This window comes from Chlorocebus sabaeus, chromosome 16, assembly GCF_047675955.1.
Source record: "Chlorocebus sabaeus isolate Y175 chromosome 16, mChlSab1.0.hap1, whole genome shotgun sequence".
NCBI classification, from domain to species: Eukaryota; Metazoa; Chordata; class Mammalia; order Primates; family Cercopithecidae; genus Chlorocebus; species Chlorocebus sabaeus.
In genome coordinates, this window is record NC_132919.1 from 7,073,535 (window position 1) to 7,089,828 (window position 16,294).

Genomic DNA, 16,294 nt, shown 5'->3' on the forward strand with positions numbered 1-16,294 from the left:
AATACAATGGAAGCTCTGAGGTGGCTTACTCAAGTATCTTGGGGTGGGAGAGGCCCAGTGCTGTGCCATCTTTAGACTGGACGGTGAGAGGTGGCTTTCAGCACCACGTCCAGCTAGTCTTCAGCCACCAAAGCCTCCCTCCCAAGCAGGACAGTGAGGGCTATCAACACAAAAGAGCCCACTCTGCTTTATTTACAACACGCAGGCTGTCTGTACAAACAGCGGCCAATATTATTAAAAACAAAAGAGGTGAGTGAGAATCGTCACCTTTCTGCTTTCCTTCCTTGCTTGGCCAGGCTCTAGTACTCCACCTTTGAGCTGCCATGCCCAGTAGGGGAAGTCCAAAATTAAAAATACAACCGGTGTAGAAGAAAATAAATGGGGAGTGAAATAGAAGAAAAGATGAGGGAGGGGAGTGCTAATATTTACACTAGAGTTTTATAGACAACTGTCCCATTCCATCCCAATTCCAATCCTGACCCAGAAAGTGATGGTGGCAGGTCCAAGAGACAGAGATTAGGTGTCTAGAGACACAGCCTCCCACCCGCAACCGTAATGGGTTCAATTTCAAGTTCAGAGTGGGGAGGACGGATAGGGTAGGAAAGTGAGACACTCATTTTCAAACAAGTCTCCCTTGGGAATTCCTGCCTTGAAGTGCGGACAGTATCCAAGCTCCAGGGGGTAGGCTGAGGACCCTGAGACTCAGTTCCCAAATCATGTTATCATTTGGAAGTTCCAGGCTAAAGTTGGTGCTGTCAGGGCTCTCCAGATTTGGGAGGCCCCCCTAACCGCCGGGCCTCTGGCCTCAGTTCCTTGCATTTCTGGCAATAAAAGAAGTCAGGGACGTTGGTCTTCTTAATCTTAGCACAGGAGAGGTGGATCCACGTCCCACACAGGCTGCACTCAATCATGGGCCGCCCTGCAAAGGGCTTTCGACAGTAACACGTGATCAGATCCCATGAGTCATCACCTGGGGAAAAAAGGTTTGTTTGGTATTCTGCCTGAGCAGTTGTTGGATCCACAACACCCTCAAACCCCTCGCCCCAGCCCAAACCTCTCACCTGATTCTACCATGATGTCCTCATCCATGACCCGCATCTCGCCTTCACTGGAGCTGGCATCTCCATCTTGGCTTGTTTCAGTGCTGCCCACCTCCTTGCTTTCACTGTCAGTAGGAGGGACTCCTTCAGGGTGCACTGTGGCAGGGGGCCTAGGAGCCTCGGGGGGTGTTGGGAGCACAGGGGCTGGGGCTTCACCCCCTACCACTGTTGCCATCTCTTCCTCTTCTTCCTCTTCCTCCTCTTCCTCCTCCTCTTCAGAGTCTGTATCACTGGGGGGTGCCTGGGGAGGCCCAGGAGGTGGGAGTCTATCCCCCCGTTCTGCCTTTTTTAACTTCCGCTTCTTGCTCTTCTTGATTCGAGATCTCTTTTCCCCATCCCCAGGAGTTGGCCGAGGCCTCCGAAGCACCCCAAAGCCAGCCCCAGCTCCTGGCCCCAACTTTCGGTTCTTTCGGTCCTTCTTTCGAGGAGGATGGGAGAGGTCCCCCTGGGAAAGGGGCACGGGGGTAAGAGCAGCAGGGGGCCGGGAGGTATGTGTCAGGGATGTGGGGGACAAAGGAGATGCCACCTTGGGCCCATCCAGATCAAAGAGAGAGTCCTTGAGCTTCATCTTCTCAAGCAAGGTAGCACTGTCGGGGGCCTGCAGACGAGAGAAAGTGGACCTTGGGGGTCCTGGCTGGGTGGGACCTGCTTGGGCTGCCCTTCTCTTGGATGACTTTGCTTTCTTAACAAAAGTCTGGATGGTTCGAAGATCTGAGGGGGCCGAGTCCCAGCCATCACTGTCGGCCGCACTCTCTCCTCGCAATGGAGAGCTGGAGCCAGAGGCGGGCCAGTCACTTTCCTTAAAAGGGGAAAGAGACCAGGGTCAGCGGAACCCGTGTCATCTCAGCCCCTCCACAAACCCAGCTTGAAAAGGAGTGACTAGATTTACCCCAAAATGTCGTCTACCTCAACCACTAAATCCCACTGTACTCCCAAAACTTCTCCCCACCCCAATTCCCATCAGCATGTCCTCGTGACCACTCCGTGTTACCTCCACCTTCGAGTCTTGATATTTCACCGCTGCCCCGCCCAGGGCCTGTGGAACACGGTGTCCCCCAGACCAGAGCCGTATGTCCTTAGCTCTTTTTCTGTGTAGCCTCATTTGTTACCATTTTCATCTCCCTAAAATTTATCCATAAACACCTATTCACAGCACCTCAAGGCTGCCAAAATCTCGACCAGCAACTCCAGATCCCCCTTGCTTTTTCACTGCTGTTCAAGCTAGCTAGCCCTGCCATCCACTCCCTGCATACCAGCTTTCCTACCACAGTCCTAAGAATCTCCAACTTCCCTCTAGTCTTACATATGTCTAGGGGCCTCCTCCTCTAAAGCAATACAGTTCTATTTGAACAACAGCCACTCTCTAGTCCCACGACACCAGCCTCAAGTCAGTAATTCTCTTGCCCCTACCTCTTTGCTAGGGGGGATGTAACCAGCATATGCCAAAACAAAACTGCAGAATTTGTTGAAATCCTCAATTGTTCTCCGCCGTTTCTCTGGTGGCTGAAAGGAAGGAGACATGGATCACATGGAAAGCCACACAGTTTAAGAAGGGCATTCCCAGAGACACAGTCCCCAAGTGAGGCGTCTAGAAAAGGGGGGCGGGGGCGTTGTCAGGCAAGGCTACTAGGCTGCAAAGATCAGGGAAATCTCACCTGAGTCTCTGGCTTCAGGGTCGGAGGTGGATCTGGAAAAGCAATAAAAGCTGAGTCAAGACACTAGGAAACAGTCTGTGTAAAATTCCTCCTCTAAACCCTGTTGTTCCTAAGTGAACCCCCGGCTCTCCCAGGTCCCTCTGCCCGGCCAGCAGGCCCCCAGCTGTGTTGGATCCGCCCCTGCTACCCCTTCCGCCCCGCGAGGGGCGGAGCCTGGGCGCGGCGCCCTCTGAGGCCTCGCTATAGCGCTCCCCTTCCCCCAACCGGAGGCCCGGCGCCCCGCCCCCCCCCCCCAACTCACGGTCTCTCTCCACTCTAGTCTACTCGGATCCCTCAGCGCCCCACCCCACCTTACCGCTCCCGGGTCCGCGTCCGGGCCGCCGCCCGCCGCCCGCCGCCCCCGTCCTTCACATGCGTCCAGAGCCCCGAGTTCCTACCCGACCGCGCTCCACCGCCTCAGGCCCTCCGAGACCGCACACGCCGCCCGCCGGCCCCCAGGGTCCAGGATGACCACGCCGAACCGCTCCCCGCCCTCCGGCCCCTTCTACTCGAGCACGCGGCCCGGCGCGCCCCTCACCCCCACCCCAAACACACACAGGCACACGCATCCAACGCTACTTCACGGCCGGGACAGACCCGGGAGCTCTAACCCGGACGCGGCCCCACCTGCCCCCCCCATACCGCGCTCCCCACAATTTCGCCGTCCCTCCGCCCCCATCCGGGGCTTTGGCCCCTCCTCGTTTCGAGCTCCCCGGGCTCCCCGCCGGGCCCCCCGGCCCTGTTCCGAGCCCACTCCGGCCGCCGCCGCCCCCCCTCCGCCCCCGTACTCACCACCCAGTCACTAGGCTATGGACCCTCAACTCCAGCCCCTTCCCCCCAACCAGCCACTCTCTCTCCACAGCAGCCACCGCTGCTGCCACCGATGCCCCCCTCACCCTCAGCAACTCCCAGGCTCTAACCCTCGCGGACCAACCCTAACCCCCCCGCAAGTCGCCGGTCTTAACCCCCCCACCCCGCCCCACCACCCCCTACAACTACCCAGCTCGCCTCGCTTCCTGGCTCGCTCTCTCCACAACTACCCCCCGGTACAGGTCCGTCTGCCGTAGACAATACCCAGACCCCCTCTTCTCCCCACAACTACCTGCCCACCCCTCCGACAATCACCGGGCATTCTCCGGCGGCAACTATTCGGAGCTCCCGTACCACCGCCACAAACTACCCCACCTCGGCGAACTACCGGGCCCCTCACTCAGCCTCTTCTACGTCCTCCCTCCTGAGCAACTCCCGGCCACTGGATTTCCCCAACCTTCCAGTTCCAGGGCCCCAATCTGCCGGTGGCCCTTTCGGGCCCTAACCCCCGAGGCTCCGGATTTCAAGCTCCTATCCCCCGCACCCCCACACCGTCTGATCTCCAACTACCCCAGCCCAGTCTCCCACTCCTCTTTCTCCAAGGTCTCTCAACTCGTCGCTCTCCCACCTCCAGGGCCAACCTCCCGACCCCCTCCCCGAACTCCCCCGCTGGGCTTCGGGGCTCGACCTCCAAGTTTGCCAATTGATTCCTCGTCCGCCCCCCCGCCGGCTCAGCGCTCCGCGCCGGTCGAAAGCTCACCTTCGGGACTGGGTTCCGCCATGGCTTCCAGCATCGCCCCCTCCCCTCCTCCCGGTCCGGCGCCCCCCTCCCCGGAGCCGGGGATCCCGGTGCCGCCTCTAGTGCTCGATGCTCCCACTGCTTCGCTCCACAGAAGTGTCCGCCTCAGCCCGGTTGAGACTCGAGTCCGCTAGCCGCTGCCGCCACCTCCCTCTACCACTGCCTCCCGCACTCCCGGACCGGGCCCCCTCCCCCCGCGCCGCCGGCCGCCTGCTCCCTCCTCCTCCTCCTCCTCCTCCTCTCTCCTCCCTCCCTCCTCTTCTCTCCCTCCTCCCTCCGCCGGCGCCGAGGCGCAGTGCACCAAGGGTTTTGTAGTCCGTCCAGGGACAGCGGAAAAGGGACCGCATGAGCCTCCGGAACTTTGATTCCCAGAAAGCCACAGGCTGGCGCAGGCGCACCAAGCCGCTCCCCTCCCCCGGGGAGTGGCGGGGAGACCGGGAGCCAGAGGGGAGAGCGGAAGTGCGCGCGCAGGCCCCTGGGAGATGTAGGCTGGGCGGGACCAAGAAAGAAGAGGAAGAAGGGATTAGAACTCTCGGCCACCATACTGCCTCGTTCTGCAGCTTCTTTCTCCCCCGAGGGACCACCCCACTTCCGGCCTGCCGGAGAAATGATTGCTGGGAGATGAAGTATTCCTGGCGATAATGGCTCCCCGTCCCAGTCTTCTCCCTCCCTGATTCCACTCTGCCGAATCCCACACACCGGCAAAAGTCTAGCCAAGTGACATGCAACTGAGAACAGCCGTTTTACTAGCTTACACACATGAAAATATCTTCCTTAATTAGAATGTTCTAGCAAATGTGGATGTTCACCTAAAGCAGGTACTTTGGAACTTTCTCCACAGGAACCCACAGTAAAAAAAAAAAAAAAAGTTTTACCTGAGCATTTTTAACATTCAGTTTCACATACATGTTATAAAACTAAAGTTTCATGAAATAATCCTCAGTATTCCATTCCATCACAAAAAAGCACCCTCTTTTTGCAGACAGGGAAAAGCCCAACATGGACAGAATAAACCAAAATATACTTCTATTCCTCCAGCTTGTACCCAATACTCCTTTCCCCACCACTGAAACCCACTGACACCTGGGAAAGACTAAAAATCAGCGGGACGAGGGGAGCAACACAAGGCAAAATTCAGTTCAGCTTGGTGGTTTCCTCTTTATTGATGTGCCTCCTACCTTTCCCCCCACAATTTCAGTCCCTTCCAACTACCCCCAAAAAAGAAGGTAGTGAAAGGAAGGGATTGCTGGGGTTCTGAGCCCCTTGGGCAGTCAGAAAGGGAACAGAAACCAAAACAATCACTGGATGTGACAGAGACTGACAATCAAGAAGTCTAAAGCAGGATAGGAAAGGCGGGCAGAGAAAGGGGAAGAAAGGAGAAAGGAGAGGTACAAGATGCCAACTCCACCATTACCCCTCCTAAGAGAGGCTGGAGAGAAAGCCTCAAACATTAAGAAGTGCCCGTCCTGAATAAGGGAGGTGGTGTTTGAGCTTGAAGGAGGAGGAGGTCAAGAAAAGGGGGCCACCTCTCTCTTTGTAGAATGAGACCCCCCTCCAGCTCAGGGACAGCAGCTTCACAGACCGTAGACACTTTCATCACTGTAGGCAATGTAGAGAAAGAAGTCTTCTTCATGGTGTTCCTGGGATGAAGGCAGAAAACTGTTCAGCAACAGGGCTCCAGTTACTTAAACCAACCACGACCCAGACACTTTCTTCTAGAACCAGAAACCAGTGCCCGACTCCTTCACTGACTCCAAGGCCTAGCACACGAGCAATATAATCTCTGCAGTCCTGGGCAAAAAAGGCCTCAAACTGTTTTCTGCTGCTTTGGAATGGGGAGGGAGACTGGGAAGAGTCCCGAACAGTTTCTCTAGCTCACTGTTCTCTTTCCTTCTCTCTGCTCCTACTGTTCTGTCCCAACCCCCAAACCACGGCTATTATGAAATGTTAAGGCAAGCGAGGAAGCTAGTCCAAAACTACTGATGTAACAACACTTTCTTCCCCTCACGCTCTTCCAAGATTCCTCTCCAAAGCCTCCACCACTTCCCAGTCACCATACCTGGTAGAGCTGACCCATTGTGGCACTGGTGGGTGGAATGACATTGTTGACAAAGAAAAACAAGGCGTCCTCAGCTCGGAGATGAATTCGCTTCCGGATCAAGAAGTAGAACTGACCAACTGCAAAAGATACAAGGTGCAAGAAAGTCACAGAGATCAAAAATGCCCTCAAAAGAACAGCTGCTAGGTGGAGCCTTCTCCCGCAGAGACTGCACTCCCACCCACGAGAAGCAAGCCTGAGCCTTGGGTCAGGTTCCCACCTGTGAGATCAGAAGGCACCAGGTATTTCTTTTTGTCCAGGTCTCCTATCCGAGCTTTGGGAGCCTTTTCTACTATCACCTGATAAAGAGATGAAAATTAGCAGACAGAAGGAATGCAGCGCCAAAGCTGCACCTGTCAGGAACTCAAGTAACAATATTCCTAGTACCTAAATCTACCCCAGACTCATCTCTTTGTCTTTGTACACGCGGTGCAGCACTGAGTCCCAGAGATCCTGACCTCACTGACTGGAGCTTATTTAAATATCCAAGATCCATCCACCGAATAGGGCGTCACCATAAACAACTATCTTAATCAGACGGAGATGACTTGTCTGGGTCCACTAGTGATTCAATCTCGCAACCTTAGCTAGTTGGGGGTATGGCCATTTGAGGCTCAGGCTGTCAAACTCTCTAAGGCCTCCACTCACACAAATGCTAAGGTTTCTCTCTCCTGTCCACATCCCTCTCAACCCCATGTCCATCACTACCCCACTCCTTTCATCCTCGGTCCCAAAGACAGCAGTTTCAGGCTCGCTCCCAACCCCAACACAGCCAGCAGCCTGATCCTTACGCTGCCCGTCCCAGATCCAAGGCCAGGCTGTGGCGTCAGCGTAAGCGTCCCGCGCCCTCGGCCCTGGCTTCTGTCCTCACCGGCACCCGGTCCGGGTATTTCTTTCGGATTTTCTCGCCCTCAGAGCGGCGCTTCTCGAACGGATGCTCTTCTTTGTACACGAACTTCATCCTCCCGGGAACCGGGCTGGACCGGGCTGGGCTGAGGGAACCCGGGGGGGCCGGGACGGGGGGCGGCGGCGACGGCGGCGACGCGCGGGCGGATTCAGCGGAGCGATCCACGAATTTGCGCCACTTCCCTATTCACCAACCCCGCCCCTGACTATCGGGGACGGCCCCCCCACTAAGATACGCCACTACCTCAGCGGTGCTAACGCTGCTAGCGTAGCACCACCCACTGACCGGCCCCCTCACGCCATTAGCGTAATCGCTTTGGAATCAATTTGTGGGCTACGCAGGTGACGTAGCAAAGACGGTTGGCTTTTGGTCATCGAAAATAACTCTAAACCTGTTCCCCAACCTTCCCCTCAACGAAGCTGGGGCTGAAGAGGAGTAAGATATGGTAATCATCATACGAGACTTGCTTCTCCAAGTTCCTTTCGGAAACAACGTAGAGGAACAGCAGAGACAATTACAAGGTTAGCTATTCACGAACCGTATTGCTACGCTGAAGGCGGCCGTTGACACCAAAACAAAGTAGTACCCAAGTAGCGGAGATGATCTCCAGAAGAAAGAAGTCAAAAAGAAAACAGATGTTTGGAGAGATGTACAGAACGCTTAAGTGCCAAGAATGAGTAGACCAATAGGGACTGGAGAGGAGGTTGGAGGGGTAGGGACTACGCCAGCGCGGAGGAACACCGCAGGGTTGCTGAGTGTAATCATGTGATCTCAAAGAGGGCGGAGCGTCACGTGGCGGGTGCGCGAAGTAGGGCCGGCTTGGGAGGGCGCCGGGGAGGCGGGGCCGGCTGGGCGACGGCGGAGAGTGGGGACCGACGCCTCTCCGGACAGCGGAGGTCGGGGCGCCAGCCTAGTGGGGCCAGCGCCCGCTTAGCCTGTCCACGTCAGTACCCCAGACGAAGCCCGACGTTTCTCCAGCTCTACGCCCTTTGGCCGTCCAGGTTTCTCCTTTCTTGCTTTCTAGCCTGCTGCTCCGAAGGTATCCTTCCACTCCCCACCAGCGCGCACATCCTCGGCCCTTCCCGCCAAAGCATCTGGTGGCCACATTCATTATTGCATGCCCATACTCAACACCACCTTTCCCCCTGCCCCTTGAGTCCAACAGCAGTCTCTTCCCCCTCTGCCCGGGGGAAAGGGTGCATGTAAACAAAGTTCCCTCCCTTCACTTCCCAAAACCCCAGAGAAGGACCTGGGGCCGCTTTGGTTTCAAAGTTATAATGCATGGTTTAAAAGAGAGGAAAGGAAAAAAGACACAAAGCTGGTTACAGGTCTGAGGGAATCTAAGGAGAGAAAAATAGAAGGAGAGGAAAGGGGGGACAAATTTAGGGAAAATCCAGTGGCCCAAAATCCCAGTATCCCACCCACAGCCCAGCCCTTGGAGCAGGAGTGAAGAATTAGATCAGTTTTGTCCAAGAGTTTTAAAAAAAATCCAATTACAACAAAGCTGACTTGGCTTCTCTTTGAGCCTCCTGGATCACCGTATGTCTGTCACTCTGGCCAGTCCTGCCTCTTCACACACACTGATTCGGTCTCCTAGGCTTCCGCCTGTATCCCAGTCTGGGGTTTCCAAGGAGTGTGAACACGAAGTTAAGAGTGAGGCTGCTTCAGAGCCCCCGGCCCATGTGTCCATCCAGACTCCAAGTGGAGTGTAGGGCTCCCAGGGCAGAGAGGGGTGGGAGGGGCAGACCCTGCCCAGGCAGTCCTCACATTGGACAGGGCATCAGACGGCATCCTAAGGGCTCGTCCTCCCTTTCCCCCCCACCCCAACTCAGGTGGAGGGGGAGCAGCTGTCACCAGAGCCGATGTTGGTGAAGGTTTCGGCTCAGCACGGAACGAACATCAGCGGTGAACCTGGGGTGACAATAACTTGCATTGGTAGAGTACCTTATAGTTGATACCCTCACAACATTCATGTAAGGCGGCATCACTGGAGATGTGGGACCTAAATTATCACCATATTCATGATTAGATAGGTTCAATTTGCCGACAGCCTACTCGCTAAAGTGATGAGCTTTTAGGTAAGAAGACCTGGTTCCAAATGTTAAATTCTTAAGGGAAGAGAGTTAAAACAGGACAAACGTTTTTTATTCCCTCTGAGGATCCCCCACCTCCTCCTTTCTTCAGATATCCAAGTGTCCAGAGCCCACTTCCCTTACCTGAGGGCATCCAGCATCGGGAGCAGGTTGAGAAGGGCTGTGTCGCTGGGGTCACTGAACCACGATTTGATGGGGATGGCATTGTCTAGGGTGGGTGAAAATGCAGATGAGGAGAAACAGAATTCAAGAGACTGGGTGTTTTTATCTTCTTGGAGGGAAGGAGAAATTATTATTAAAAACATATACTTCCCACTACTGGAAGTCAACAACCTAAGTAAAACTTTCCTGATTTATGCTCCAATATTAAGTTTTAATCACCAGGTCTCATACTTATTGATGCTTCTAGTCAAACTAACTGCCATTGTGCCTCACTTGAAACACACTTGGCCAGGCGCAGTGGCTCACAGCTGTTATCCCAACACTTTGAGAGGCCGAGGTGGGAGGATCACTTGAGCTCAGGAGTTTGAGTCCAGCCTGGGCAACACAATGAGATCCCTCCTCTACTAAAAATCAAAAAATTGGCCGGGGTGGTGGCTTACGCCTGTAATCTCAGCACTTTGGGAGGCCAAGGCGGGCGAATCACAAGGTCAGGAGTTCAAGACCAGCCTGGCCAACATGGTGAAACTCCGTCGCTACTAAAAATACAAAAAATTAGCTGTGCGTGGTGGCAGGTGCCTGTAGTCCCAGCTATGTGGGAGGCTGGGGCAGGAGAATCGCTTGAACCTGGGAGTCGGAGGTTGCAGTAAGCCGAGATCATGCCACTGCATTCCAGCCCAGGCAACAGTGCGAGACTCCATCTGGTAAATAATAAATAAATAAATAAATAAATAAATAAATAACGCTGGGCATGGTGGTGCACGCCTATAGTTCCAACTACTGTGGAGACTGAGGCAAAAGGATCACTTGAGTCTGGGAGATCGAGGCTGCAGTGAGCTATGATCATGATGCTGCACTGCAGCCTGGCCAACAGAGTGAGATCCTATCTCAAAAATTAAAAAATTTATTTTTTAATTTTTTTTTTGAGACGGAGTCTCGCTCTGTCACCCAGGCTGGAGTGCAATGGTGCGATCTCGGCTCACTGCAACCTCCGCCTCCCAGGTGCAAGTGATTGTCCTGCCTCAGCCTCCCGAGTAGCTGGGATTATAGGCACATGCCACCACGCCTGGCTAGTTTTTTCTATTTTTAGTAGAGACGGGGTTTCACCATGTTTGTCACGCTGGTCTCGAACTTCTGACCTGGTGATCCACCTGCCTTGGCTTCCCAAAGTGCTGGGATTACGGGCATGAGCCACGGTGCCCGGCCAAAAATAAATTTTAAAAAAGAAAAAAATGATATAAGAAATCTGACTTATGAAATGGACATATATGGTATCTCACTTGAAACAGAAAAATAACTTGCATTTGGACTTTTCGCAAACTAGGGATGATCTAGGCAATCCCGGCTCTCAAGGACCAAAGCCCAGGTCTCCTGGGAAAATACCTTCTCAGAACCATGTTCTGGTCCTGCCAGCCTTACCACCTTCCCCCGTACCTGGATGGCTCCTGTAAGCCCCTGGGGAGTTATCCAGGATCACAATGCTGGAGAGGTCACTGTGGACCACAGAGAGGTCCTTGATGTAGCTGCCCAACTCCAAAGTGCAGTGCTGGAAGGCAGAGGATTATGTAGTAGGCCTCTCTCCAGGATACTTTCCTCAAACCCAGATCCCTCCCTGGTGGCCTCCCTCCCAAGTCACACTCTTAGACTGGGATTCTAGCTTACCTGTCTGTAGTATCTCCTCTTAAGAATGCTTCTGCTATTGTCCAGTTTATCTGCCACAGCAGAGCCATAGATCTCCATGCTTGCTGTAAACACCACCAGCTCGTACCACTGGCTCACCTGAAATAGATTAGGGGAGAGGGCGATGCCATACAAGGTGATGATTCCTTTAGACATAGTTATCTTTCAGAAGGGCAACAGCATAGTCCTTCAGGCCTTCCATCAACATCAAATGTCTCGGAGAACATGAAATTCTGAACCCCCAACCCAAACCTCCAAACTCAGTGTTAGGCATCCTACGCTCTTAAGATTCAGAAATGCAAGCAAAAGAGAAAGATGCTGGCAGAAAAGAATTACATCAGCACAACAGATGAACCCCAAGTACTGAAAGCTACTTCCCCACCATTCCACATCCTCCCCTCTCAAAAACTGCTCTTACCCATTTCTCCTCACGCCTTCCTCCAAATCCTCCGAATCCCCAGAGCCCTAAAACCATCCCTTCATTACAGAGCCCCCTTTAGCTCTCCAAAACTCACCACTTCCAGGAAGAAATCCACATGGGGCCTCTTATGTACAAAAAACCGGACAGGATGTTTGTCTATTACCACCTATAGAAGAACAGATGGGCTGGGGGAAGTCATGACCACCACAACCCAGGCCTAGAAAATGCCCCACCTACCTGCTTCCCTCCTCCAGACTGACACTGATGCCAGTGGATGGAGACAGATGCTCTGGGACTGGGAAAGGGAGTCCAGGTCTGGGCAGAGGAACAGATGGAACCATTTCATCACTCCCCACCACCACACACCTTGAGGATGAAGTCAGGAGGCGTACCAGGCCGGACTGTGGGCCTCAGGACCCCATCATGGTGGGAGTGAATAAGTGTCTCATCCAGATCCAGCACCAGGATCTTCCTCTTCACCTGGGCTGAACCACAGTGGGGAAGAATAATATTGACCAACCTCTGGCCCAAAGCTGGCCCCTACTTCACCCTAAAGGAGGCTTCCCACCACATACTTACCTAGCCGATTCCGGGACACAGGAGATAAGGGGAGGATATCATATCGAACAGTTTGGTACTGAATTACCTACAAATAGCACAAAAGAGGATTGAAACCCTTGATAAGGAAGTCTTCCCCAGTAACAGTAACAAGGAGCACATACTGAACATTTACCACAGGTACTGTGTATGTAATTTAGGATTATTTCTTTTTTTTTTTTTTTGAGATGGAGTCTCGCTCTGTTGCCCAGGCTGGAGTGCAGTGGCGCGATCTCGGCTCACTGCAACCTCCGTCACCCGAGTTCAAGCAATTCTCCTGCCTCAGCCTCCCTAGTAGCTGGGACTACAGGCGCCCACCACCACGCCTGGCTCATTTTCGTATTTCTAGTAGAGATGGGGTTTCACCATATTGGCCTGGCTGGTCTTGTGATCCTCCTGCCTTGTGATCCTCCTGATCTTGTGATCCTCCTGCCTTGGCCTCCCAAAGTGCTAGGATTACAGGAATGAGCCACCACGCCTGGCCTTTTTCATGTAATCCTCAAAACAACCCTAATACTACTGTTATTCCTGTTTTAAGGCCTCCCAAAGTGTTGGGATTACAGGTGTGAACCCCTGGCCCGGCTGAACCTGCCCTCTTAACTATGATATTATCCTGCTACACTGAACAAAGAAATGACCCCCACAATGCAACCTTCACCCCAAGAATTATTTGTAGCAACTACCATCATCTCACATTGGGAACTGAGAGCCTCAGACTCCCTATGCACAGGGAGTAGGAGTCAGGAGGAGATTCCTGGGTCCTTAATGGGAATATAGAATAAGGGAATCCAGAGGTTGTCAGGTCAGCTAAGTTCCTCTGGCTAGAAGCCACCAGGCCTATTTTAACCAGCCACCTGTCCACTTCTGTCTCTTCTAGCCAAGTCACAAGTTCAGAGAACCTCAGCCCTCTGAACAGTCCCCTTATCCTGGTACCCAGGGCGAGGCAAAGAACACTGGAAAGCCCCTGCCAGGCTGACTGGCAGGGTTTGGAGAAGGCCAGAGTGAAGTCAGGGCCGTAAGTGAGAGGTGAATAAGGGACAAGGACGTCACCACTTCATCCTTCCAGCTCTGCTTCTCCAAGCCTTCTCTAGGGGTTCCTATTTCCTAATACGCACATCTCCCTATGCAAAGCCTGGCAATTCCCTCCTCCACACTTTTCTTCAAAGGCACAAAGCCTCTTCAGTGCATACCTAGGCCCCAAGCCACACCAGAACCAGGCTCTCCCTTGTAAACCCAAAGGGCTCTGTCCCGCTAGTCAAGATCTGCCCTTCTTTTCTCCCTGGGCCATGATGAGGTCCGAAACAGCTCCGGTGTCCAGCCTTGCTATCTCGGGTTGCATATGCTGGGCATGTGGGGAATGCTCCAAGCATCTGCCAGAAAGGGGGTGGGGAAAGAAACCAGATTGGAAGGGAAGGGAGGACAAAAGACTGTGGGGTCAGTGCTGCCCAAAGGAGAGCAATTTTGGAAGTAACCTGTGGATGAGCTGAAGCACCACTCCCTATACCCAGAAAACTGATGTGTTAGAGCGAGAACGTTAGAGAAGATGGCAGTCAACCCATAAAGAAAACCCCAAGAGGCCGGGCACAGTGGCTCAATCCCAGCACTTTGGGAGGCCAAGGCGGGCAGATCACTTGAGGTCAGGAGTTTGAGACCAGCCTGGCCAACATGGTGAAAACCCATCTCTACTAAAATTACAAGAATTAGCCAGGTGTGGTGGTGGGTGCCTGTAATTCCAGCTATTCAAGAGGCTGAAGCAAGAGAATCGCTTGAACCCAGGAGGTGGAGGTTGCAGTGAGCCGAGATCGCGCCACTGCACTCCAGCCTGGGCGACAGAGCGAGACTGTCTCAGAAAAGAAAAGAAAACCCCAGGAGATAGCCCCACATATATCCCAGCATCTCTGACTCTAAATTTTTTTTGGCTCCTAGCTCTTGTCTCCGGGCCACAACCTAGAGACACAACCATCCTGTAGTGTTCACGCCCTAAATCAGGAAGTGGAAGCAGACTGGTAAAGGAGAGAATGAATCCAAGACCAGACCCATTCTCCCAAATCAGTTAAGTCAACCACCACTACCACTGAGGGCTTTCTGGAAATTCCCTGGACCCCAGGTCACCCCAACCTGGGTTTATTCTTTCAAACTGTATTGAGGTATGCTAAGGGATACAGACCAGAGTACAGACCCAGAACCTTTATCTCTGCTTACTAAATTCTCCCCAGACTCCTTCCGAGGATTCTCCCTGGTGGTGGTGAGACCACAAGAGCACATTCATTTAAAAGTGCTGTTAGCTGAAGGAGCTCTGACCTTGGAGAAAAGCTAAGGGGGAGGGGACCCAGAGATGCTTGGGTCCATCCAGACAGTATCCCTCAGAATGCTAGGCTCTCCTGGAGAAGCAAACATGTCCTCAGATTCAAGCCTTACAACTGACCAGTGCTGTTCTCTGACACCCAAACTTTAATGGTGGGCACAGCACCCACCTTGAACTTCCTCCCACAATTAAAGAGGCCCATCATAAAAGCATCTGCTTTAGTCCTCTATAAATCCAGATACCTACACTCACACTATGAAATAAATTTTCAGTCTTTTTGGAAGAGTTCTCTTAATGGGAACCTCGGGTTTCTCCTTCACACCCAGGGCCAAGTTCCAGTCCTTGTTTGTAACAAGTCCTCCCACCCACCTCCACCCTTGACACACAAGTCTGTCTGTCTCTTGTTATGGGACCAAACACCGAGGTTCCAAACAGGGTCTTTCACAAGCCCACATCAACAGATCTGGCTGTCATCAAACAGGTGTTCCCCGCCTCTCGGTTTCTTTAGCAACAACTCCAGCTTTCTGAAAAGAGCGCCCCACCCACCACCTTAGCCCCCAAGAGTTACCAAATCCTGACCCATCTAGCCCCATCAAAACCCCCAAAGGCTGGGTTCTATTACAAGGGTCTCCGTCCTCCCCAGCCCAAGCCCCGCTTAGGGTGCCCAATTCTCTGGCGAGAAAAGCCCCAGCCAGGACTCCATTCCTAGGCCCAAACAGAAGCCCGACACTCCGAAAACCCCTGACCACCACGGACAGACGTCCCCAACACCGCCAGCGCCCACCCTGGCTCACCGTGCGGATCTGCCTCCGCAAAAGGTAAATGAAGAAGCTCCAGAGCTTGGCGGCGAAGGCCACGAACGTGCGCAGCCCCAGCAGACACTGCGTCCGCATCATCCCGATGACCCCGGCACCGCCGGCCCCGGGGCCCCCGCGGCCCAGCTCCGCCAGCCCCCCGGGGGCAGCCCCCCGCCGCCGGGAGGGGGAACGGGGGCCCCGAGTGGCAGGAGAGGCTGCAGAGAGGGGCACGGAGCGGGCGGCTCAGAAAGCCACCCCTGGCGAGGGGAAAGCCCAGCGGAACGGGGAGCTGGGGGACAGGCGTGGGCAGCCCGCGGGGGCCCACATGGGCTGGGAGTGGCACCGACGGCTTCGGGGAGGTTGCGGGCCGAGACAGGTCGGGCTAGGATGGGGTCCTCCGAGACCAGGAGGGAAGGGGAAGGATAATTGGGGGAGGGGGCAGTGGGGGAGGGGGCTAGGGAAAAGGGAGGAAGGGAAAAGGGAGGGGGAGGGGAAGGGGGAAAGCGGAGAGTGGCCCGCTGCGCAGGCGCGCTAGGGGGCTGCCCGCAGGAACGGGGAGGGCGGGGGCAGTGGCGCGCAAAGGGCCGCGGCAGCGGAGAACGGCCCTGCAGAGCGAAGGAGCAGGGAAGGAGGGGGAGGGGGAGCCGAAGGGCGCGGAGCACTGGCCGGAGCGGCCTCCCCCTCCCCGAGCTTGGGGGTCCTTTAGCCGCTGGGGAGCGGGGCTGCAGCCTCTGCAGCTGGGTTTCCCACTCTGACAGGCGCCATTTTACCGCCCAAAGGACTCCCTCCTCCTGTCTTTCCCCCTCTCTTCCCCTTTGACACTGCTTCCGGTGG

General features: G+C 54.4%; 3 protein-coding genes across 4 annotated transcripts; all 3 read right to left on the bottom strand.

The window, feature by feature from the left end:
- Positions 1 to 165: 165 nt before the first annotated feature.
- Positions 166 to 4,595, bottom strand: PHF23 (PHD finger protein 23). The gene is made up of 5 exons (XM_008010100.2): positions 4,365 to 4,595; positions 2,756 to 2,787; positions 2,511 to 2,603; positions 1,062 to 1,899; positions 166 to 970 (listed from the first exon to the last, which is right to left on the bottom strand). Exons 1-5 carry the CDS (start codon positions 4,396 to 4,398, stop codon positions 756 to 758), a joined length of 1,212 nt encoding a protein of 403 aa, XP_008008291.1. The 5' UTR covers positions 4,399 to 4,595; the 3' UTR covers positions 166 to 755.
- A 946-nt stretch (positions 4,596 to 5,541) lies between these two features.
- GABARAP (GABA type A receptor-associated protein) lies at positions 5,542 to 7,587 on the bottom strand. The gene is made up of 4 exons (XM_008010101.3): positions 7,373 to 7,587; positions 6,722 to 6,800; positions 6,463 to 6,581; positions 5,542 to 6,043 (listed from the first exon to the last, which is right to left on the bottom strand). The coding sequence occupies exons 1-4, from the start codon at positions 7,460 to 7,462 to the stop codon at positions 5,978 to 5,980; spliced, it is 354 nt and encodes a 117-aa protein (XP_008008292.1). The 5' UTR covers positions 7,463 to 7,587; the 3' UTR covers positions 5,542 to 5,977.
- Positions 7,588 to 8,667: 1,080 nt separating this feature from the next.
- CTDNEP1 (CTD nuclear envelope phosphatase 1) lies at positions 8,668 to 16,280 on the bottom strand. Of its 2 annotated transcripts, XM_008010107.3 has the most exons (9): positions 15,458 to 16,280; positions 12,341 to 12,407; positions 12,128 to 12,246; positions 11,856 to 11,927; positions 11,323 to 11,439; positions 11,095 to 11,206; positions 9,625 to 9,709; positions 9,263 to 9,319; positions 8,668 to 9,025 (listed from the first exon to the last, which is right to left on the bottom strand). In XM_008010107.3, coding segments are annotated over exons 1-9 (732 nt in total). In that variant the 5' UTR covers positions 15,560 to 16,280; the 3' UTR covers positions 8,668 to 9,024. The 2 variants fall into 2 exon arrangements, with proteins under 2 accessions (XP_008008298.1, XP_008008297.1); XM_008010106.3 differs by having other exon boundaries at positions 8,668 to 9,319; positions 15,458 to 16,277.
- Positions 16,281 to 16,294: the final 14 nt, after the last annotated feature.

Excerpts from the sequence above, each read along its gene's own strand:
- PHF23 (XM_008010100.2), bottom strand. The coding sequence starts at position 4,398 with ATGCTGGAAGCCATGGCGGAACCCAGTCCCGAAG. Across the intron at positions 2,604-2,755 it reads CCCTGAAGCCAGAGACTCAG|CCACCAGAGAAACGGCGGAG; the intron begins GTGAGATTTCCC and ends CCTTCCTTTCAG. Across the intron at positions 971-1,061 it reads GGACATCATGGTAGAATCAG|GTGATGACTCATGGGATCTG; the intron begins GTGAGAGGTTTG and ends TTTTTTCCCCAG.
- GABARAP (XM_008010101.3), bottom strand. The coding sequence starts at position 7,462 with ATGAAGTTCGTGTACAAAGAAGAGCATCCGTTCGAGAAGCGCCGCTCT. Across the intron at positions 6,801-7,372 it reads AATACCCGGACCGGGTGCCG|GTGATAGTAGAAAAGGCTCC; the intron begins GTGAGGACAGAA and ends TCTCTTTATCAG. Across the intron at positions 6,044-6,462 it reads CAATGGGTCAGCTCTACCAG|GAACACCATGAAGAAGACTT; the intron begins GTATGGTGACTG and ends CCTTCATCCCAG.
- CTDNEP1 (XM_008010106.3), bottom strand. The coding sequence starts at position 15,559 with ATGATGCGGACGCAGTGTCTGCTGGGGCTGCGCACGTTCGTGGCCTTC. Across the intron at positions 11,928-12,127 it reads CTCCTGACTTCATCCTCAAG|GTGGTAATAGACAAACATCC; the intron begins GTGTGTGGTGGT and ends GTTCTTCTATAG. Across the intron at positions 11,440-11,855 it reads TGGATTTCTTCCTGGAAGTG|GTGAGCCAGTGGTACGAGCT; the intron begins GTGAGTTTTGGA and ends AATCTATTTCAG.